Source organism: Microcebus murinus, chromosome X (assembly GCF_040939455.1).
Source record: "Microcebus murinus isolate Inina chromosome X, M.murinus_Inina_mat1.0, whole genome shotgun sequence".
NCBI classification, from domain to species: domain Eukaryota; kingdom Metazoa; phylum Chordata; class Mammalia; order Primates; family Cheirogaleidae; genus Microcebus; species Microcebus murinus.
Window position 1 is genome coordinate 106,820,986 of NC_134136.1, and position 24,077 is coordinate 106,845,062.

Below are 24,077 nucleotides of genomic sequence, written 5' to 3' on the forward strand. Positions count from 1 at the left end.
TTTAAAAGGCTATACTGAAATTAGTTCTTACACTGAGTCTATGATCTACCCATATTCAGTCCCAACCTATTTTTGTTTGTTTTATCACCATACATTTTCCCCAGGCTATTCTCCTTCATGAACCTTCCCCATGGACTCAATCACAGAAGAGTCACATTCCAACTTACTATTATTCTTCATAACCCCTACTAAGAGGAGTTTGCTTTAGATATCAAAGGCCACTGCTAAGACTTTCAGCACTTCCAGAACTTCCCTACTCCATAAGCAAACATACAGACTATTAAATATTCTAAATCCTTATTTTAATCAAAAGAATATTACTGAATGATCAAATTTCAGAATTAGCAGGGACTTTTGAACTACTTTAACCCAGTCTTTCAGCACTATGTTTTATAGATATAACATATACCTCCTGAACTCATTAATAGAAGGGAGAAGGATAAAATGGAAGATATTCCCCCATCTATTAACTCCATTATTTTTTCATTTTATACATTTAATTTTAGATAATAACTCTTTGTTTTGAGGGGTAGTTTTCCTTTTAAAAACTAATATAGTTTAAGTGCCTTAAATTACAAATAATGTAGTAAATATTCAGAGAAATCACATGTTCTGCCTATTACTCATAAAGTTAGGCATAAAATTCAGTCTTCTAAATCCACTGCTCTTTCTGCTAGGATTACCTCAACATTAATTGAGCATCTCCATGAAGATGTAGTAGTATTAAACATATTTTATGATTGCAATAAGTATTTATTTTTGTGTTTATAAACAGATATTTCTGAAGCAAATATCTTTACATCCTTGTATCTTCTCATACTGTCTAGCATAATGGAAGCTCAATATCATTACTTGATATAATTAATAAATAAGCAAAGTGTCAGACATGTTTTATCTCTGTGTTTGTTTTCATTATGACAATAGAGCATAATTATCTCTATAGGGCCCTAAATGGGGTCATTATTGTACTCAGTTGTCTTTACTAATTTAGAGAAAATAATACTTTGAAAGGTAACAATGTGATAAGTCAATTAATATATAATTGAAAATATTGATTTGTAATGTCATATCTTGATTCACTATGGTAAATAAAATATATAATTAAGTGGGTCACTTGATGCATGATTTCCTGAAGGATACACACAAATTCATGCACAATATAGAATGAAAAGTCACAAAGTAGTCTTCATCACAAACTCTATTGCCTAGGTCTGTCACTTCTATGGTGGAGAATAAATTCTACCCATTTTAAATATCTGTGGGTCACAATATTGTAACATAATTTATCTCAAAATAATACCCTGTTTTCAATATTCTATATCTTAGTGATTTATTAAAAAGCATACATATATTTTTTGAGAAGAATATAAAACTTAGTAATGAAGTAATAGCATGTTTTTGGGTGATTGAAATAAACCCTCTTTGGTTGTTTAACTATTACATAAACCACTGATATCTCCAGAAGTAAAAGTAATTAATCGTCTTTGTAAGTAACAGTATAAATTCTTAAAGAAAACTATACTCTGATAATAAAATTTCAGAGCCTGTCAGGCATATTTTAGGTGTTAACAACTTACTTAAACATATACATATATATTGATGTTTGTGTGTGTATGTGTATAAATAGATAAATATGAGTAGAATTAAATAGTTAACTATTATAAATAAGTAGCAATGAATTAAGGTAAGCTAACAACATTTTGCTTTAGGAAGTTGAATTGTCAAGGGTAATTATGTTTCCCATGTAGAAACTATTTAGAATTTATCATATCACATTTCATATATCTTGAAAACTACTTCAAATATGCACTATTAGATATAATATGATAATACATTGTAATGTCTTACAAAGTGTAGCAATTGTAAAACCATGATATTATTGGGTGTATTCTCACAAATATATTTATCAGAATATTTTTGAACATGTTTTCCTATTTTTATAGGAATCAATACTTACCTGATGCATCATATTTTCTCATAAATATTTCAAGAGTGTTTCTTATTTAAGGTTACTTCCAGCAACTATCTATATACTTATATGCATATATTTCTTTTATATACATTTTTATATTTGAAAGCATATCGTATATATTGAAAAAATGTCAAATTATATAAATTTGGGGGTAATTCCTTGCATTTCAAGTATTCCCCAAGAGTTGAAATTCTATAATATTCTATTTATATATTTTTGCAAACTACTTATTAGGTAAGAGTTTGTGTTCATTAAATGTTACACAAATAAAAAGGCTATCATGCAAAAATTCTGTATCCCCTGGGTCTTCATTAATAATAAATACAAATGAACATATAAAATTACAAAAATTAGGATATATAAGCTTTGCAATTATTTGTCTCCATGGCTTGAACATTTCATATGTCTAATAGATATTGTCACAGTAAGTGTTTGCAGCTAGCAAGAGCAAGTTAAATAAACATACGTGCACAACCCAGAAAGAGGTACAAACAAACATCCTAGATCGTGCAGGAGATGTACAAGGCCTCATTTTTGATATTTAATCTACATTACATACAAGCAATATTATATCTGGAAAAATATATCAGCAGTGCTTTCTTTTGATAGATGTCTTTTGTGCTTTTTTTTTTTTTTTTGGCCTGCAGCATGCTGTTTGTTACTTTGCTGTAGGTGATCCCTGAAAGTACATATGTAAACGAATGCAGAGTGCAGTTCTAGCATAGCTGTGGCAGAAAAAAAAATTAGAAAGAGAGAGAGAGAGAGAGAGAGAGAGAGAGAGAGAGAGAGAGAGAGAGAGAGAGAGAGAGAGATTGATCTCCCATGATAGTCAGTGGTAAATTTTCCTTAAATACATTTTGGCCTTCATTTTCCTTTTGCAAACCTTGCCGCGGGGCTTGCTTGCCCCCTTCAGAGCACTGCGCAACCTTCGCATGAGATCATTTAGCACTAGTTTCCACCTTGGAGTAGATCTTCCTACCTTTCCAGTCTTAATTCTGTGAGAAATAGCTGCAAATCGATGGTTGAGCTCTGAGATTTGGGGCTCTACTACTTTCCTGCAGTGTTCTCCACGGTTTGCCATCAAGTTTGCTGCTTGGTCACGTGTAGAGTCCACTTTGGGGCGTATGTCATTCAGTTCAGCCTTTAAATGCTATATTCCATGAGCAAGAGACAGGGCTTGAAGTTAGTAATTAATGGAAGGAGGGGAGTCTGGAAGAGGGTGGGTGGAGGGAGGGGGAGGGGGAGAGAGAAAAAGAGAGAGAAGAAGAAAGGAGGGGAAGCACATGCAAAAGAATAGTAAGGGAGGAAAAAACCTAACTTCCATAAAATAGGTTGATGCATGCCTATTTGAAATGCTTGGTTAGTCTGAGAAATGGCTAGAGATGTTTTCCTTACTTCTCTATGTTGTCTGCAGCCGTCATGATGTTTTATATTCAGTATTATTTTATCTTATTACTGAATTTAATAGCTGTGGAACAACCTAAGTATGTGCTCAGGAAGGAAGGTAGCTGAAAAACACTTTTCTATTCCTTCCTGGTACTTTTGAGCTCCTTTTTGTTTATTATATTGAGATTCATGGGAAAAAATGATTTTCTAATAGATATGGATTCTGTGTGATACATAGAAGTATTAAGGAATACTCTGCCTGACCCAAGGGGTCACAGATTATAAGTTAACTAACACAGTTATTATTCTAAAGGTCTTGAAGAAATTTCACCATAAGATAACATCCTGAGGGATCAAGGGAAAATGAAGAGCAGAGAAAGGATAGGGAACCTGCAACCTTCTAATTTCAAGATTGTTCCTTTTTAAGCACCAAAGGAAGCAAGAAAAACTTCATCTTTCTTTGATGCACACCTTTTAATAAAATGATTTGTTCTGTAAGATTTGGATTCAGTCAAAAGGGCATACTCAAGGATCCAGGGGGCCACATGTGGCCCCAAGCCTGCAGGTTCCCCATCCTGTAATCCACCAGTAAAATACCATTATTGAAAATTTCGGCAAAAAAATAAAGAACATTAATTTAAAAGAGACTTGTTAAAATTGAACTCTTTCTATTCAATTGAGAAACGAGCTGTCATCAAATAGAGACAATGTAGAATCAATAAGGGATATTTACATATTATACCTCTCATACACTTTTACAGAAAGCAATTTTTAAAGCAAAGGTTAAGTTGCCTTTGAGAAAGAAGACTTTGGACATCCTAATAATTAGTTTTAATACAAAAAGAGAGTGCCTGGAGCAATGTTTACTTAACATGTAGTTAAAAATGAGAAATTCAGTTTTACATAAGGCCTACATTAGGACTAATTACTAAGAATTGGATATTGCATAGGTAAAATATCCAGACAATTGGATTTCAATGAATAATAGTGGGCAACTGTCTTTTCTGTTAGATATAAGAATGTGGTACAACCACTAAAATTGGCAGGGATTTGCAATATGATGCCAAAATACATCCTGGAATCCATTTCTGGAGCAAATTTTAAATTGGGTATAATTAGTAGAGAGGTGCATTTGGACAGCTATCCAGATTACAAAACTCTTCAGTATCATTAATTCCCACTCAAAGGAGGGAGAGAGGGAGGAAGGGAGGAAGAAAGGAAGAACAGAGGGAGGGAAGGAAGGATTGTTTTACTCTTATTAAGAAGTGCTTGGTATCTTCTAGGACAAAGATGATTGATATAATTGTGCATTTTGAAATTACTTTTCATAATATTTTATTTGCTACCTTAAGAACATCTTCTTTTTGCTGAGGTTTCTTTTTTTCAGATTCATCCAAAAGTGTATCAGCCTGAATGATCCACTTTGTGATGTGATTCACATTCTGATCAAAGGTTTCCATGTGTTTCTGGTATTCCTTAATTATACAAATACATACCATGACATAATTGGTTAGACAATAGTTCCAAAGGATTTGCCTTACTTTCTATAATTTTAAACATACAAAAAGTATAGTATAATTCAAATTACTTTTAACTGAGACTTTACATAGAAAATAACAGAAACTTGGAGAAAGATACATTAAAATATAGTTACAGATATAGTACATATGTTTAGTTGAAGAATTCTCAAACACTATTATTACTGAATGGTTATGTATTTTTTTTTCTTATTACAAAGAGGGGTAGAAAATCTAGCCTCCAGTCTTACCAACAAAAGGTTTAACCACTCTTCTGCTCGGGAAGTGACAGCTATCCAGTTACTATTCAGAAGACTGAGTTTATCTTCCACCAAGGTCTCCTTCTTACCCAGAACCGTTTTTAAGGCCTCCCCTAGCTCTGTGACACTCTTCAGGTGAACCTTCTGTTTCTCAATCTCTTTCTGAGTAGCCTGTGAAAAAGATAGAATTGAGCTTCGAGTAATGTACTGTGGCCTTAAAAATTAATGTTTACAGATGGCTGCACATATGGTTACTATGGTAAAATTTGGCAAAAGTTTAAATCTATAACCATGTATTCATGAACCATGAAAATCATACCATACATATTGCAGTTTCATTATTCGGTATATATGAACATATATTTATACATAAACATGATGCATTTCTTATTCATGATTATACATGTTTAATAAGTATACACATTGTCCAAATAAATGTTTATATTTCTTTAATTTGCACATGTAGTGGATAAAGGTAGATATTTGAAAACCCATCTGTAAATAAGGAAGTGCTTTTAGAAAATTCAGCAAGTATGGTGCTATTGTATTTCTAGAGCAGGAATCTTCAGCCTTTTGGTGTCATGGACCTCTTTGGCATCTGGTGAAGCTTAAGGATTCCTCATAATAATCATTTTACAATCATAAAATATGATTTTGAATGAAACCAATTGTACAAAGATACAATATATAAAATATCTTTTAATTATGCTGTAGTAATACATGCTTTCTTTATTAATGTGTTAACTAACAAGATCTAGCATCGGGTCTTTAGGATAATTTCAAAGTAGTGATGAGCATAACTGGCATTTTTAAGCATATCTAATGATTTGAACATTATATAAAATTATCTGTCATTTCTATTGGTGACAAAGGCACAGGTACTGCTATCACTGGGTTTGTTACTCACATGTAAAATTGAGAAAATGTTTAATTTCAGTTTTAGGTGAATGAAAATAAAGAACTATTTTTTTCCAAATCCAAGTTTATAGACCTCAACTCTATACACATATCCCAAATTAAATTCCTCTAAGAGAGCACCACTATTTCCTAAGACATGGTTAAGAGAACATGAAAACATTCACACGGAGGTGAGCCAGAGCCCAGTAGATCCTTTCTCAAGATTAACTGAGTGATACAGAGGTTGTGATTGGCAAATGAGCTAAAAATCCATTTGCAAATGGAGCTAATATTTTCATCACATAAAGCCAAAGCAAGACAAAATTGCTGAGTAGGAGCAACAAGAAGAAAGCAGAGGATGCCCAAGTGCAAAGAGTCAAATGTAATAAATGCACAGAGAACAACTGAGGTAGTCCATGTAAAAGAGAGAGAGATGGTTAAGACCAGCTTACATCTAATTTCTTACTCCTAGGTGCTCTTAACATGTCTTTTCTATCTTCATAATATACCTAAGTAGTCTTTGTGGCTGTCTTTCCTCCACACCATCAGGTCCTGGCCCATGCAAAATCACTTCATAAATGTTTTGCTTTTGCCTTTGACATCAAATAAGCAGGGGGAATAAATGAAGTTAAAAATTTTATGAAACATTTCTATATAAGACAGAATCACTGTTTCTTCAATCCTAAGATATTGTTTTGTACATATGTTTGTATTTTTCAATATAAAAAGTACATGAAATTAAGGTAATTAATGACAAATGAACTTATCAGCTACCATGCATAGGGAGATTTGTAATGTAGGTGTCATTTGTTGCACACAAGTGAGCTTAACAATTCATAAAATCAATTTCTTCATATAGCAATCATAAATGTTTACTAAGCTCCTACTAAATGCCAGTTATTACTGTAACAAAGTCATAGGCAATTCTACTCCATGGTTTGTTTTTGTTTTTTTTGAAAATTATGAGAAGTACCTCCTTTGGGTGGACACAGTCCATTCCTTTGGAACTTGACTTGGGGGCAGACAGGGACTAGATTTCAACCCTTTCAATCCCTTTCTTTACCCTTGCATAGTATACAACATTTACAACCATAGATATTAGCCATTGTTCTAGGCGCTATGGGTAAAATGGTAAAGAACCAAAATCCCTATCCTTTGAAAACATATTGAGTATGAGTTTGTCAAAGACATGGAAATATATACAAATGATGATTTTCTATTTTCTATATTCCAGTCTAGTGACTTATCATGCCAGCAGATTTATTTGCAAAAGGTAACACCTCAAATAGTTGAATTTTATTTTATATTTGTATCACTAATTATCTCTTAAATTCCTTCATAAAAATGATATTGTGTGTTTTAGTGTCAATGTAAAAAGTTAAGGCATACACAGATTTTTGTTTCTTTTTTTTTTGAGACAGAGTCTCCCTCTGTTGCCTCCCAGCTAGAGTGCCCTGGAGTCAGTCTAGCTCACAACAACCTCAAACTCCTGGACTCAAGTGATCCTCCTGCCTCAGCCTTCCGAGTAGCTGGGACTACAGGCATGCACCACCATGCCTGGCTAATTTTTTCTATATATTTTTAGTTGGCCAATTAATTTCTTTCTATTTTTAGTAGAGATGGGGTCTTGCTCTTGCTCAGGCTGGTTTGGAATTCCTGACCTTGAGCGATCCACCCACCTTGGCCTCCCGGACTGCTAGGATTACAGGTGTGAGCCACCATGCTTGGCCCAGATTTTTGTTTCTTACAGACCAGGCAATGCAATTAAAGGCAATGTAAATTTCTAAACTTTAGAAGAGATCAGAGAAGTTTTGATGTCCAATGATATTTCATTTACTTAATGGGGACAATAAAATAGGAAATGTGGGCTAATTTCTAGTGCTTTTTTAAATTCCTCAAAAATTATAAGATAAAATTAAAAGCTGTTAGTTATCGCCATCATGAACATGTGTTTGTAAAAAGCAATGATCATTATGATGGTTTATAACTGCTAATGGTCAAAAGTGATTCACAGGAAAATTTACTTTCTGATTTTTAAAAAATGAGAACTAGAGTTAAATCTTTATATGTGGTATTTAAAAATAAACTGGAATTTAATCATTTGCATAAATGCTATTTTTGGTTAGGAAAAATATTGTGTTAATTTAATAGATATTTTATTATTTCCTCAAATGTGTTTTAATCAAAGGTATGACTTAATAAATAATATCTTACTTAAATATGATATTTAAGGCCTTTAGAAAGCAATAGCTTTCTGAAAGGCTTACCTAAATATCAATAGTTAATGTACATCAGGTGCCTAATAACCAGTCTGCACTGTGGTATTCACTACCAGAGATAAGTAAGGAAGTGATTTTTGCATGCCCTATTCTAATAGTGCATATAGTGTAGCTGCAGAGAAAAGCTTAAATGCAAGAAAATAATTTCATATAATACTAGAAGGAACATAATTTTTTTTGTTTTTTAATTTCAGCATATTATGGGGGTACAAATGTTTAGGTTATGTGTATTGCCTTTGTAACACCTGAGTCAGAGCTTCAAGCATGTTCATCCCCCAGACAGTGAGTGCCACACCCATTAGGTGTGAATATACCCTTCCCCTTCTCCCCCTCCCACCTGCCCAACACCCGATCAATGTTATTACTATATGTGCCCTTAAGTGTTGGTAAGTTAATACCAATTTGATGGTGGGTACGTGTGGTGCTTGTTTTTCCATTCTTGTGATACTTCAGTTAGTACAATGGGCTCCAGCTCTATCCAGGGTAATACAAGAAGTGCTAGATCACCATTGGATTTGTGGCTGAGTAGAACTCCATGGCATACATATACCACATTTTATTTTATTAATCCACTCATGGATTGAATTGTTTCTACATCTTTGCAATTATAAATTGAACTGCTATAAACATTCTAGTGCAGATGTCTTTTTTATAGAATGTCTTTTGTTCTTTTGAGTAGATGCCTAGTAGTGGGATGCGGGATCAAATGGTAGTTCTATGTGTAGCACTGAAATTGAGATGAAACAATTTATATTTAACTTTAATGTGGTAGTGTTTTTATTTTGACGCATACCAGCTGTAATCAAATCATTGGTGCATCATACAATCTAATATGTCTTAAATGTGATGAAATATGATGTTAATTTCTTTTTCAGGCCCCTATATTACCCTATCATAGCTAGAGGTTTAGGACATATTTTACTATTAGGCTAATGTGACGGAATAATATAAAGATAAATTTTAAAAGAACATAAAACATTAAATAGTGTATTTTATAGCAGTGTGTATTGACTTTTTATTAATAATGTATTGTCTATTAAAAAGAATTTCATGAAAGCAGAATGTGCAGAACAGAAATTATAGCTATAACTATAATGACAGTGAATAGTGACTCCAATGGCATTTAACAGATGTTCTATTTTCTAAGTAACAGCTGCTTGATGCATTCATTGTACCAAGTTAATGATCTGCTAGTGTTATTTCACTTCACAGATAAATTACTGTGCTGTCTTTAAAAAAAGATATATAATTTTTCATGGGAATGATAGTGTAACAGACTTTAGAAATAAGTAATAGTTCTTATGCTTTTATAGCTAAGAGGAGTGATGAGTTGAAGCAATTATTCAGATAATCTAGGACCAGAGACTAGATCTCTTTAAACTGTGAAAACTGATTGTTTTAAAAAAAATATAGGACATGGTTGACTGAACTGAATGTAGATCTCATCAGAGAGCTTGAAATTCATGGATCTTGTATCACATTATCCAGTGAGTCTCAACTTTGCCAAATATTAGAGCCACTGGCTACACTCAGACCAATTAAATTAGAGTCTCTGGGGGGAGACCCCAGGCATTGTTATGCTTCTCAAGTTTCCCTGGTGATTTCAGGGTGGAGCCAATGTCGAGAATCACTGACAAACAGAAAGACACATTCTATCATGAGTTTTCATTGAGTGATAGTCATTAAATTCTAGGAGTAAAGTAGATGTAGAAGGATAATTGAAGGAACTAATAACTTTTCTTTCTGATGTTAAATATTACAAAAATTGTCTCCAAAATAAATGCTAAAAGCACAATAACTTGTTATGTAAGTACTACTAAGACAATTATTATTTTGCATTATGAAAGACCCTGAATTAAATTTACCATTTTTTGTGCATCTGATACTCTCTGGCAACTCTTGGTGTACTAAGACTACTGTTAATAAAATCTAGTCATCGATTTCTGAAAATTGGTAGATGTGAATGACCCAAAAATCTAATGAGTTTAATGTATTATAGAACAAAAAAAGTATATCCAGTGAATCATATTTGACCATTTTAATTTTTAGATGACACCATGGAATAATAAGGGGTTTAATGAAGCTGAATTATTTAAATGCCTTGGAATTTTTGATGAATGAAACTAAATTAGAAATAAATGAAATCAGTTAGTGATTAAATCAGAATATCATATAGATTAGACTTTGCTGAAGCTTATATTTTCCAAACAGAATGATCATCAGGGAAATAAACTTCTATTTAATCACATACATATTTACTTTCCTATGGTTATATTTTCATGCTTAATTCATATGCTAAGCAAGTGGCTAATAATGGGATAATCAGAATTGATTTACTTATATCCAACTAATTGGTGTGATTTTAAGACATTAACAAATAATATTTGAAATCTAAAATCACAGTAGTGGGAACATACTACAAACTATAATAGGTGATAAATGCACACAGGTTTTTCATTTTATTATTTTAATGTGGACTTATATTTTCTGCACTTTAAATTTAGCCATGGCTTATTTTATTTTTATTGTGCAGAATAAATACTGTTTTTGTACTTTAGAGTTAGAGTACCTTAAAACTACTAGAAAATAATATTTCTAACAATAATTTGATATAGTAGAAAAAACTATTGAAACCAGAGATACTATTAGATTCTAGTTACAGTTTTGCTGTATATCAGGACTTCTATTTTCTCATCTATAAACTGGGAATACTTGATCAGATAATTGTCTGTTTTTCCATTCTAAAACTTGCACAATTTTAAATGCACATTGGTATTTTTTTCTTTTCTCAAAAAATTCTTTGTCATTATATTTTAACTTTTATCTCTTAAATTGCAATTTATTTTTTTAACATAGTATTTAATGAGTATGTACTATGTGTCAGACACTATCTTATATATATGAGAAACATCAGTGAACTAAACAGACATGTTCTCTGTACTCTCGTCAAGTGATTTGTCAATGCCTGTGCATTAAGTCCAAGAGAGTAGGTGTTATCCTGACAGCTCAAGGGTATGTGTAGTGCTGGTACTCAAACACCCAAGATGCTAGTAATCTCCTTTGACTTGTCTTACCATTTCTTTCCATCATCTCTGCCCTATAAACACAGTGTTTCAGACCTCAAGCTGGGAAATCCCACTAACAGAGAGTTGTGAAGTATGAGAAGAAAAAATGTTTGATCATTTATTGGGTGACAAATGTCACAGTTACAGCTCTGTGATGGCATCTCTGTTGTCTAGACCATGTAGCTAGGAGTGATCCATTCTTTTAAAATTGTAATACTAATTTTGCCCTCTTTAATATTAGTCTGATGGAAGCATAGTGTTTGAATTTTAAAATACAGTGAAAGGGCTATTTGGCTTTTGGAATTTCAAATTAGCTTTAAAAGTTTAACTTTTCAATTTCCATTATCAAGCTTTTACCCCATTTCTGCTATTATTCTAAAATGTCTCCTTCATGTTATTTTAATTTTAAAACTTTTCCCCTTACATTTTTAAGAATTTGGAGGACTTTTTAAAATTTATTCATTTTCTTTTCTATAACTGTAATCTGGAAGCCTGGTCACAAGGTGGGAGCAGATAGGACAGTTTTCTTACCTGCTGTCCCTTCAGTTAATCAACCCTCCCCCTGCCCCCATCCTAGCTACTTCTGAAAGTTCTTCCATTTTTTCTCTTGTGGATTCACTAAGAAACTGACATGAGCTACCTAAGATATTCTTGGGTTTAGAGTTTTCTCCAAGTGTATGGCACCTTGAAACATCTGAAATTGTGTCATGAACCACCCAGTATGTTTTGGAAGGGGTATGTGCACGAGCATGTATGGTTTTGAGTCTGTGACTACTAAATTTTCATCAGGAGAAAAACTTAGATGAATGATTCTATTTAGAAAAGACCAATTCTACAACACCCCTTGCCTAGAAAAAGGACCCTGGCAATGCCAAACTTCTGATACCCATTCACAAAGAAGAAATGGCAAAAGTCTAAGACCAGGCTTGTGGCATTGTGGCTATATTAGCTTCCCTCTAGTTCAGAGACTGTCATACTTTTTTTGTAAATGGCCACATAGCAATTGCTTTAAGCTTTGTGGGGCATTGAAGTCTCTGTCACAACCACTCACTTCTGCTGTTGTAGTGCAAAAGCAGCAACAAATAATAAGTAAACAAATGGAAGTGGCTATATTTCAATTATAAACCTTACTTAGTATTAGATACTGATGTTTGAATTTTTAATAATTTCATATGTCATTAAATATTATTCTTTTGAGTTTTTTCCAACCATTTTAACATGTAAAACAATTCTTAGCCTGTGGGTTGTACAAAACAGTCAGCAGAATGGAGTAGGCACACCAGTCATGGTTTGCCCATCTCTTTGCCCAACTAGATCATCTGACTAGTTGAATTCCCTTCCTCTTGATGAGTGAGTCTCTTAAGCATTCTTCCATATTAATAAGTTCAAGACGTTGGCTAGGAATGAGATGGCCCCTACTTAGGTTTAATTTTTTAATAGTTCCCATAGCAACCAACATTAGTCTTCATATTGAGGAACCTGGACCCATATGAATGCCGAAGCCTTAGGAAAATGTGAATGACTATTTTAGCTATAGTACTGATCACCCTAAGAAAGTAATCAAGAAACAGAGAAAAGGATATTGGGCTTTTTATATTGGTTACTTTTTTAAAATAAAGGAACTAAGATGATTTTCAGAGGACCTTAGGTTCTGATGTTTTTACCACACTCAATGACTTGTAGACATTTCCTCTATAATACTGATTCCCTGAGAATAGAAATGTTGTAAGGACAGTAGATTCTCTACTGCTATTACACAAACTGGCCACTCACATTCTTCCTTTGGCTCCATTTTGATGAAAAAAAAAATTATTTTTGACAGAGTTTCGCTCTGTTGTACAGGCTAGAGCTAGACTGCCATGGCATCCACCTAGCTCACAGCAACCTTAAATTCCTGGGCTCAAGCGATCCTCCTGCCTCAGCCTCCCAAGTAGCTGGGACTACAGATGCACGCTACCACACTGGGCTAATTTCTTCTATTTTTAGCAGAGACAGGGTCTCACTCTTGCTCAGGTTGGTCTTGAACTCCTGAGCTCAAGCAATCCTCCCACATCAGCCTCCCAAAGTGCTATGATTACAGGCATGAGCCACTGCACCCAGCCTTGATGGAAATTCTTGATTCACAGTTTGTGCTGTTCATTTCCCTATTTTCATCAATGAATGGTTGATGAGAATCAATGAGTCTTGTTCTAATGCAGTTAATAAGGTTGAGAAAACCAATAGACACACCCTCTCTAAAAATTGGAAAGAAAATGTTCTTCAGTGGCCTAGGTGAAATTATTCTTCTAGGTTCCTATCTTCTTGCTTAATCAACAGGAATATCTTTGGCTTATGCTTGGCTAAATCTGATGAACAGTAGCCATATTCTTTTAAACCAATAATTTCCATCAGGCAGGTGTTTCTTAATTACTAACATTTATCTTACAGAACCTGGAAAGAAGGGTGTCCAAAAGGAAAAATCCCAATCATTTGAGTTTTTTGTATGTTTATTTTTTATGTTATTGTATATTATTTTAGACACACAGAAAGCATATGGAATATAATCATTACTTCTGTTTCCAAAACCTATCTTAGGGAATAAAATATTATAAATATTATTTAAGTTTTTAATGTACATCTCATCCTATTTCCTTCTCATTCCTCAGAGATAGCTCCTGTTTTATATTAAGCTTTTATTTATTCTCATGTCTCTCTGTTTTTACTATTTATTGTATGTATTACTAAATAATGTATAATATATTTTTAAGCATTTTAACTTTTGTATAAATGGTATCACTGTATCATTTAAGGTGTTTTGATTTTACTATATATCTCAAGAATGTAGGGTTTTATATCTTTTATGCTTTTGGGCAAGCTTCCCCTGCCTTTTTGAAGGGGACAGCATTAGAAGAGGAACTGTGAATTTCCCCCTCAGACCAAGCTAAGTTCAGAAAGAATACAGTTGATTTCCTTGGCCAAGAAAATGTTTCTCTTAATTTCTACTTGGTTCTCTTCTTACAAGTTGGAAGAGATCCATTCAACGCCGAGTAGCATCTCTCTGAAGGTACACGGTATTGGCTTAACTGTTGGTCATACCATAATGGTTGTCTCATTTTGCTTATTCTGTATATTTTATGGCAGACCTAAATGATAGTCTTGTTGATGGTTCTGGTGGGACCTTATTTAAAATTTTGATGGGGCCAGGCGCGGTGGCTCACGCCTGTAATCCTAGCTCTCTGGAAGGCCAAGGCGGGTGGATCATTTGAGCTCAGGAGTTCAAGACCAACCTGAGCAAGAGCGAGATCGACCTGAGTTTGAGGTTGCTGTGAGCTAGGCTGATGCCACGGCACTCATTCTAGCCCGGGCAACAAAGCGAGACTCTATCTCAAAAAAATAAAAAATAAACAAAATAAACAAAATAAAAATTTGGAGATGGTATTGGAGAGCTGCTTTCACATGAACCATGGCTGTACAGTTAATGAAAAATAATTATTAATTAATTTATGAATAAAATACAGTAGTACATGGTGAAACATGAAGGATTCATGGCTGCTTTAGGGGTCACCGTCATATATTATATAGATCCTGAGTGATCTGCTGGGGTAAAGAGGTGAAATGTGAAATTGAGTATTAGAGAACTCAGTTTTTTCCCCCTCACAAAAACTTCATTGTGGTAGATCCTGTGGAAGGGTAGTGAGAGGGATTTTGTAAAAACTGGTATCTCTCTCCATCTACCAAGAAAGTATGTGAAATGAGAATGTACTAAGGAGTCATGTGCTTTCATGTATGAGGTTAAAGTTTATGTTAGAATAATAATCACAAATGTGACGGCTTAAAATTTTAGGGCACATCTTTTTATTATATGATTGTGATTAAAAAAAACTTGAACACCTTTCAAATGAATTGGTAATTTTTTTTAAAAGTTGTATAATTCAAATGCAAATGTGTTTATTTTTCATTTGACTGCTAAAGGATTTTAGAGTATGTCATTAACAGTTTGGTGTTTCAAAAGATCAGAGAGTAATAAATTATCTTTAATCTATAAAGAAAAAAAGAGAGATACCAGTTTTTAAAGCTTTTTTCCTATTAGATCTCAAATAAGTATTGCTCCTTAGTTTAATAAAAAATACTTTCCAGACAGATTAAATACGAGGACCAGTCTCCAGACCACTCAAGCCTTCTTTATGATACTGATAATCTAGAAGCATTTCCAGGAGTTCATTATCTTTTGATATTTGAATGATTTTATTGTGAGGCTAATGCAAAAGTACCTCCTAGGTAACTTAGTCAATAATGTCATGCGAACACTGAAATACAGAGTTCCTATGTGGCGTACTTTTAAAATTTCTCCTAAGTCACTTGTAAATTGTAGTCAGAATCTTTCAAATTATCTTCATGTTTAGTACTACTCTTTTATGCACCATTATGGCAGCATTCTACATTTATTTATAGAGCTACTTCAATGTTATCTGATAAATTGTATCCTCTCCAAATTCATATGATGAAGTCCTAACTGCCAGTTTCTCAAAATGTGACCATATTTGGAGATAGGGCCTTTAAAGAGGTAATTATGTTAAAATGAGATCATTAATGTGGTCTCTAATCTAATATGACTGGTGTCCTTATAAGAAGAAAAATTTGGAACACAGACATGTACAAAGGGAAGACCACAGAATAAATGAACCCTACTAACACCCTGATCTTGGCCTTCCTGCCTCCAGAACTGTGAGAAAATAACTTGCTATTGTTCAAAGTTTTAGTTTATGGTACTTTATTAAGACAGCCCTAGCAAACTAATATGTCCTCTTAATTTGGGCAATCAAAGATATCATCCCTGGTGTTAAAGAAAGATGACTAAAAATAAAGCTTGGATGATTTTCATGAATAGCTTATGTGTACTACTACTTATGTCCCATACTTGTTTTACTATATTTCATACATTATTAGATCATAAATATTTTGCTTTTGTTTATGTATACTGATGCTAAAAACTACCACTAGCAGATCATGTGCTTTTTATAAAGAGAGAGTCATGCAGGCTTTTCTCTGTTTATATCTCATGGTGTAAAAGACAGGGTGACACTGCTCTGGCTAGCACTGATAACTGTCCCCCAGAATGCATTCTCTCTTTATTCATTTTAGTACACGATTGTTTCAGCAGAATACATAACCACCAAGCCAGAGAGCATATTGTGTCACTCCTTAGCAGTTAGAGATGGCCATGTGACTAAGTTCTGGCAAATAGAATAGGAACAGAAATAATACATGCAGCTTTCATAATGTATCCTTAAGAGAACTGGTTGTTCTCCACTTCATGTTCTCCCTTTTCATGGGCTGGAATTAAAGTGTGGCAATGGTAAGCATAAGACTGTAGAACAATAGAATGAAAATGACCTAAATCTTGGGAGAATTTCATGGATCAAAACTACCTCCTTATCCTGAACTACCTACATTACCTGAGATAGAAATAAACCTTTATCTTCTTTGAGCCACTGTATTTTTGGCTTATTTCTTATAGTAGCTCAGCCTGCACCTAAACACTATAATTGTTGTTGGTTCAATCTAAATAGTCAAATAGAAATATAATATGTTTGAATGTTGAGGAAAAAAGAAAGCCAATGTAATTTTTAACCTGTATACTCCGTATCTCCCTTACTATAATAATCTCATACCATATATGATTCTGAACATTAATAACTATGATTCAGTATCTTATCATTTACATTAAATCTATTCTGAATGACGAGAAAAAGAATTTCATTCATGACTTGGAAAAAATTTATATAACAAAATTTACTATTATTTGTCCTCTGAATCTACATAAAAAAATTTTCAGTTTTGGTTTAATGTATATAATTATAAGTTTTTACATAATGCACTTAAAATTTTCCAATTTTGGATAATTGGATAGCCATGTGGAATTAAAAAATAAAGTACAGATCTCTTAAACAGCTAGTTAATATAGGCAAAGGTTTGTTAATTTAAAAAATATTTAGGATATAGGGTTGCTATATTTTTTATATATGGTCCAATGACTTGACAAAGTTTGAGGTAAAAACATAGTATTGTTATAAGCTATTTCCTCTATGTCAATATACTTTCAAGTAATCTAGTAATGGATCAACTGTAAAAAAATATTAAGCTATTGAGTGCCTTGACCTTAAATTCTAGGCAGCAATAAATGTCTGATTGGCTGTCACAGTAAGCGCAAGAATTTGCCAGCTAAGGATTAAAGGAAGACCCATGCCCTAGTGATGGAAATGATAGCACCTACACAGACCCCTTGAGATTCTTTTTGATTTTGTGACTTTGGCAATCTGCAGATCTTGCAAGTCCTGTCCAGCCCAACTGTCCTCAGTCTCTGTGTCCTTGCCCTGTTCATTGTTGTGGGATCCATATGAGCAGTCTGGTCTTAGGAAAACCAGTAGAACATAGAGTCTCATCTCTTGTCTGAATTTCTGACTAATGATGTATGTATATTTCAAGGATTTACTTATAACCTATTGAATTTTAAGTAAGCTTTGAGAAGACTTTACTAATGCTTACCACTGGGGTTTCATTGTGGTCCTGAAATATAAACTACTGATTAATTTTTTGGGAAAGGGAAAATGAAGCAAGATAGTATTTATAATTCTATCATTGCTACACATTAATACTTTCTTCCAAAATCATATTACTGTGTGTTTTTAATGTATGTTAAAAATAACCTTCAGTGATACAGGTTTTACCTTTCCCCAGGCAACTTCAGAATCCAAATTACTAGGCATTCCTTCAACTGCTGATCTCTTTGTCAATTCCATATCTGTAGCTGCCAGCCATTCTGTCAAGGCATTCATTTCCTTTCGCATCTTACGGGACAATTTCAAGCATTTCTCCAACTGTTGCTTCCTTTCTGTTACCTGAAAAAAATGATAATAAAATGTAATTTGGTTTATTTTTAATTCATATTTAGTTAGAGCCATTTAATTGGAGATTTCATATTTTTAGCATTTAAAATAACCATTTTATTAAATGTTTGAAAAATGATATTTTAGAAAAACCATATATTCTGAATATTAATAGTGAATAAAACAGTCTAAAGCAGATGAGATCCTTCTCCCAAAAGATAGTGCATTGTATGTGTTGTCATGGTAAAAAGAAATGCTTTAAGAATTTGTCTCCAATATAAGTAAAAAATAATTTATGGCCAAATTTTATAATATATATATGGAATGACATGATTCAAACTGAAGGTATGACCCATTTCTTGCAGAAAACCTATAGTCATTTGTCAAAAAGATGGGCAATAGGTTTACAATCTTCTATACACAAATGACGCTTGCTTATGCTGGTAAGGAATCAAAATGGAAAAAGAATAGTATTTCTCTCAATAGGCAAAAGTATTTACGTAATACCTAGAATTACCAATTTTATACTCATTGCATCTTTAAAGTGTCTTATCTTCACACAAAAAATAATACCAAAAATAGGTCACTGAGTCTTTAAACATAATTCTGTCATCCAATAGTGGCAAAAACTAAATACAAAAATAAAATTTTAACTGTCATTAATAGAGAAAATCATGATTTGATACTGTGCTTCTGTTCTCAGTGCTTAAAACCAAGAATCTCAAAAATAAATTGTTCTACATTGCCACATAAGGGATGAACAAATTTGTATTTTTCCACCACCTTTCCAAATATACCTACATTTTATTCAGTTTGTCAGCTGTTTGGCTTGTTAAGAAGTCCAAGATCTCTTCCTAAGTGTAGTCAAATCATCAGCAAAAACCAGATAAATAAGTTTCAGTTCCTCAAAGTCAAGTTCCTTTGCCTTACACCTCCTTAGATTACCACTATGTTCCCTGCAGTTCCTTGAACAAAGAATGGTCTCAGGAAGAATGTTTTATACATTGAATAAAGGAAAGAATGAAATCCTGCGAACCATTCATTGCAAGCCAGAAAATATAAATGGTAGAATTTACACAAAAAATTTACTCTTACAAGTTTGTTCCTGTTTTGTTTGTTATATGTCTTAGGTGTTTGAAAGAGAAAAAAAAAAAACACCTTTTTTCTGTCATGGAGGCTGGGAATCTGAATAATAGATGTCAATATTTGAGTCTGCAGAGGTAGCATGATGAAATGTAAGCATGTCAGGCTCTTCCATATCGAGTAAACTCTCAACTTGATTATGATTTTGGCAGGATGACTCATTTTTCTCAGTTTACACATCTATCAAATGGTATTACACTACTTAGCACATAGGGCTGTTGTCAGAGTAAAATCAGAAAACAGTTTGAGAGAGCTTGACACTTTATAACACCTCAATCCCTTCTTCTATTCCCATTATTTCTCTTTAGGGATAGTTCAATAAAAACTGTGATTGAATGTACATAGCAAAAGCTTTATTTACATTTTTTGTTTTTATTATTAATATTATACAGGTAATGAAAACCTCAAAAAGATTTGGGTTTTGTTGCTAAGAGATCTGAAAAGTGGAGTCTAGATTAATCTCAACTGTAAGGGAATTGATTAAAACAACAAGAACAACTGCACAAGTGCATACATGCCATATTCTTGTATTATGCAGTAGGCATAATAATAGGTAGCACTGATATAAATATATATATATATATATACACACAAACACACACACACAACCAAAATAAGAATCCGGCCATAAGCATGGAAAAATACCAAAGGTATTTTGTGTGTATAAAGAATTTAAAATGCTACAATCAAAATAAATATTCTGAAACCACGATAGAAATTCCAAATGCTCAAACAGATTCATTAGTTACTTTGAGAATAGTGTGTGTACATTTAAAAAATGTTTAGTTGCTGAGGCTGCAAATTCTTTTTTATTTTGTTATTTTTTCTTACAGATTTTCCCTTCTATTTTTCCCCTAAGGAAAGTAAAAGCATCTGCCCTTTGGACTGAAAGAATTTTATTTGTGTATGGGAGAAAAAATAATATACCTTATGGTGTGGTTTCCATGCATAGTTATTTTTTCTATGTGCTATTGGTAGAAAAAGGATTCTAGATTCAATATTTCAAAGAAATTCTATCTTCCCAAAGCTAATGCATTATTGATTTTTATTTATTTTATTTTGCTTATTTCCAGCTGAATAGGTTTTTAAAAAACAGTAGACAGTGCCCTCTTAAGGAAAATTGAGTTTTACACAATTTTGGTGGGGAATGGATACAGCTAAAAGAGTGCCACCTGCAGTAAAATGTTTCAACAGTTATTGTGTTATGAACACTTAAAAATGTATTTTGGGGATAATATAAGCATTGCTATTAATGTATATTTTCATAAAAATCAAAGCATGGAGAATTGAAAAAAGAATAGTAGGTATTATTACATCAAGGCTGCTAAGTTTAATGGCATTCAATAAATTAATGAGATTTAGATATAAGAAACTTTTTATTTCTATTCATTGAACACTTAAACGAAGTGGCTGATATTTAAATAAATATTATAGTAAAATTCTGTACTGTATGAAAAGTACTATAGGCTGAATTGTGTCCCTGAACAATTAATATTAATATGTTGACACTCTAACCCCTAATGTGATTGTGTCTTAAAGAACTATATTTAGTCCTGAGAAAGTAATTAAGGTTAAATGAGGTCATAAGGGTGGGGCTCTAGTTTAATAGACTGTAGCCTTAATAATAAGTTTTCTCTCTTTCTCTCTCTCCCTTTTATCTCTCCTCCACCCCATGTGAGGATACAGTGAGAAGGTAGCCACCTAAAAGCTAAGAAGAAAACTCTCACCAGGAACTGGATGGGACAGCTTCGTGTTCTTGGACTTCCAAACTCCAAAGCTTTGAGGAATAAAGTTCTGTTGTATAAGCCACTCTGTCTATTCTATTTTGTTAGGGCAGCCTGAACTGACTACCACAAAAAGGTAACACATACTGAACTAAGGCAATTACAAATATGTGAATTCTGAAGATGATTAAAATAGAAGGTTCCTTTTGTATATAAAAATAATATAATAAATTAAACATTGCTACCTTTGCTTTTATTCAACAAAGCCACTGTTAAAAATGGTTTGAAGGTGAAAATGCAATTATTTTTTCTCAGCCAAAGAATATATGACATACCACATTTTTATAAGATCCCTTACATGATCCCTTAATCATTAATGATTCTAAATTTCTACTTCAAAAATAAATTTCTGCCCTATGTTGCTGCTGTATTCTGTCATACTATTAAAGTTAAGTATGATTTCTTAGTACTCTTTTCATTTTGCTTTAATATTACTAAGTGGAATGTGGCTAAAATAAATAAATTCTCAAATATATATTTTCAGGGATAAAGAGGGCTTTGGATCATTTTAAATATCATTCAATTCTTTTTTGTTTGTTCATTGGTATTTTTGAGATCTTGTTCTGTTGCCCTGGCTAGAGTGGCATCATCATAGCTCACTGCAGCCTCAAATTCCTGGGTTCAAGCATTCCTCCTGCCTCAGCCTCCAGAATAGCTAGGAATACAGGCAAATACCATCACATCCAGGTAATTTTCTATTTTTTCTGGAGCTTATGTTTCACTTTTGTTCAGACTGGTCTCAAACTCCTGGCCTCAAGAAATCCTTGCATCTTGTCCCCCCAAAGTGCTAGGATTACAGACACGAGCCACTGCTCCAAGCCTCAATTCTTAACAATAATAATGTCAGGGCACTAATAACCTTCTAATGTAATGTTTGGTGTTTTAAATTCTAATTGATTTATTCTATTTTATTTTATGTTAAATTAATTTTTGCAAAGGCAAAGATTTTTGTCTAAATCCTTATGACAAAGAAGAGGCCTGAGGAATGATTATACTACAAAAGGTAAATGGAGAAAACTTTCCCAAAATATATATTTTCCATTTTAAGAAAACATACTCATCAACATATTCTTTTAACATAAAGTCACACAGATCAAATTATGAACTGTTGAATATAAAGAAAATAAATCTCCAGGATTAAACAAGCTATAGCAATAGGATTAATATTAGAGATTACTTAACCTCTAATTAATTATAAACTAGAAATTATTCAATATTTTGTAATTGATGTTAAATATGGAAAAACTGGTATATGTGATAATTGACAAATACTGGAATAAGATACCAAGTGCAGATACAACTTTCCTCTGTGTGTTTATCTTTAACACAATGATAAGCTTCTCTAACAGGATATAAAGGCCTTTTATTCCAAAGGTACCTTGGTAGATTAAACGAGCAGTTGAAATATATTTTAGTTCAAGATTGTCATCATGCTTTACTATTGACTAGGTATTAGTGTTCCTTATTTTTGGAACAAATTAGGAGAAACTTTTGTCAGAGGACCACAACAAACTCTCTTGAAAAGCATGCCAAATATAAATTAGAGGGTTTTATAAATATAAAAATAAAGGTTATCAGCTAACAAAAATGATTATTTTCAGATTTTTATTTGAATCTAAAATTTACTTTCAGTGATAACAAATTTGCAATTAGTAGATTCAAGATACATACTTTAATCCACTTTCAAGGTCACATATTAATACTAGAAATGTACCTCTCCATTGCTATGTCCATGGCTACATATGGACATTAATAGTTGGGTCTAAGATGAGGTGACAATTTTCTCAAAGATGTTACTCTATTCAATAAAGTCAGGAACAGCCGGGTGCGGTGGCTCACGCCTGTGCCTGTAATCCTAGCACTCTGGGAGGCCAAGGCAGGTGGATTGTTAGAGATCAGGAGTTCGAAACCAGCCTGAGCAAGAGCAAGACCCTGTCTCTACTATAAATAGAAAGAAATTAATTGGCCAACTATTATATATAGAAAAAATTAGCTGGGCATGGTGGCGCATTCCTGTAGTCCCAGCTACTTGGGAGGCTGAGGCAGCAGGATTGCTTGAGCCCAAGAGATTGAGATTGCTGTGAGCTAGGCTGATGCCACGGCACTCACTCTAGCCTGGGGAACAAAACAAGACTCTGTCTCAATAAAATAAAATAAAATAAAATAAAATAAAATAAAATAAAATAAAATAAAATAAAATAAAATAAAATAAAGTCGGGAACCAGATTTGTAAAAATATAACTTTTTACCCACCCAGAGATTGATTTCCTTTAGTAAGTATGAAATTAAAATGTTGAAAGTTCATTTTTATTTTTTCTTAACTGGCCCTTCAGATAAACATTTATTCACTACTGATTTTTTCCTTCTACACTAAGCATTAGAAAAGTAAAATTATTCCAAAGTAGCACATTTAAAAATGTTCATTTAGGCACTTAAAATAAACTTGCACTTATTTAGAAATGGCCATAAATGCCAAGGAAAGGACATTTCATTTTCATAAGTTCAAGGAAAAAAAGCCCATTACTTAATTACTAAGAAAATACATTTATTCTCTTAGATACTATAAAATGTATTAAGCAATTAAAACTTTTTAAAGAAAAAAATAATTATTACTATGTTAATACTTTAAGTTTTTTTTTTTTTTTTTTTTGAGACAGAGTCTCACTTTGTCGCCCAGGCTAGAGTGAGTGCCATGGCGTCAGCCTAGCTCACAGCAACCTCAAACTCCTGGCTCAAGCAATCCTCCTGCCTCAGCCTCCCAAGTAGCTGGGACTACAGGCATGCGCCACCATGCCCGGCTAATTTTTTTTTTATATATATATTAGTTGGCCAATTAATTTCTTTCTATTTATAGTAGAGACGGGGTCTCACTCTTGCTCAGGCTGGGTTTGAACTCCTGACCTCGAGC

At 33.1% G+C, this 24,077-nt stretch overlaps 1 protein-coding gene across 9 annotated transcripts in view; it reads right to left on the bottom strand.

The window, feature by feature from the left end:
* The window catches only part of DMD (dystrophin), a 2,109,452-nt gene that overhangs the window by 1,190,463 nt on the left and 894,912 nt on the right, over positions 1–24,077 (bottom strand). For all 9 annotated transcript variants that reach the window (XM_012756891.3, XM_012756894.3, XM_012756895.3 and 6 more), the window contains 4 exons: positions 18,084–18,254; positions 5,127–5,306; positions 4,705–4,833; positions 2,952–3,122 (listed from right to left, as the gene is read on the bottom strand). In XM_012756891.3, coding sequence (XP_012612345.1) covers positions 2,952–3,122; positions 4,705–4,833; positions 5,127–5,306; positions 18,084–18,254 — 651 coding nt within the window. The remainder of the gene's footprint in view (positions 1–2,951; positions 3,123–4,704; positions 4,834–5,126; positions 5,307–18,083; positions 18,255–24,077) is intronic.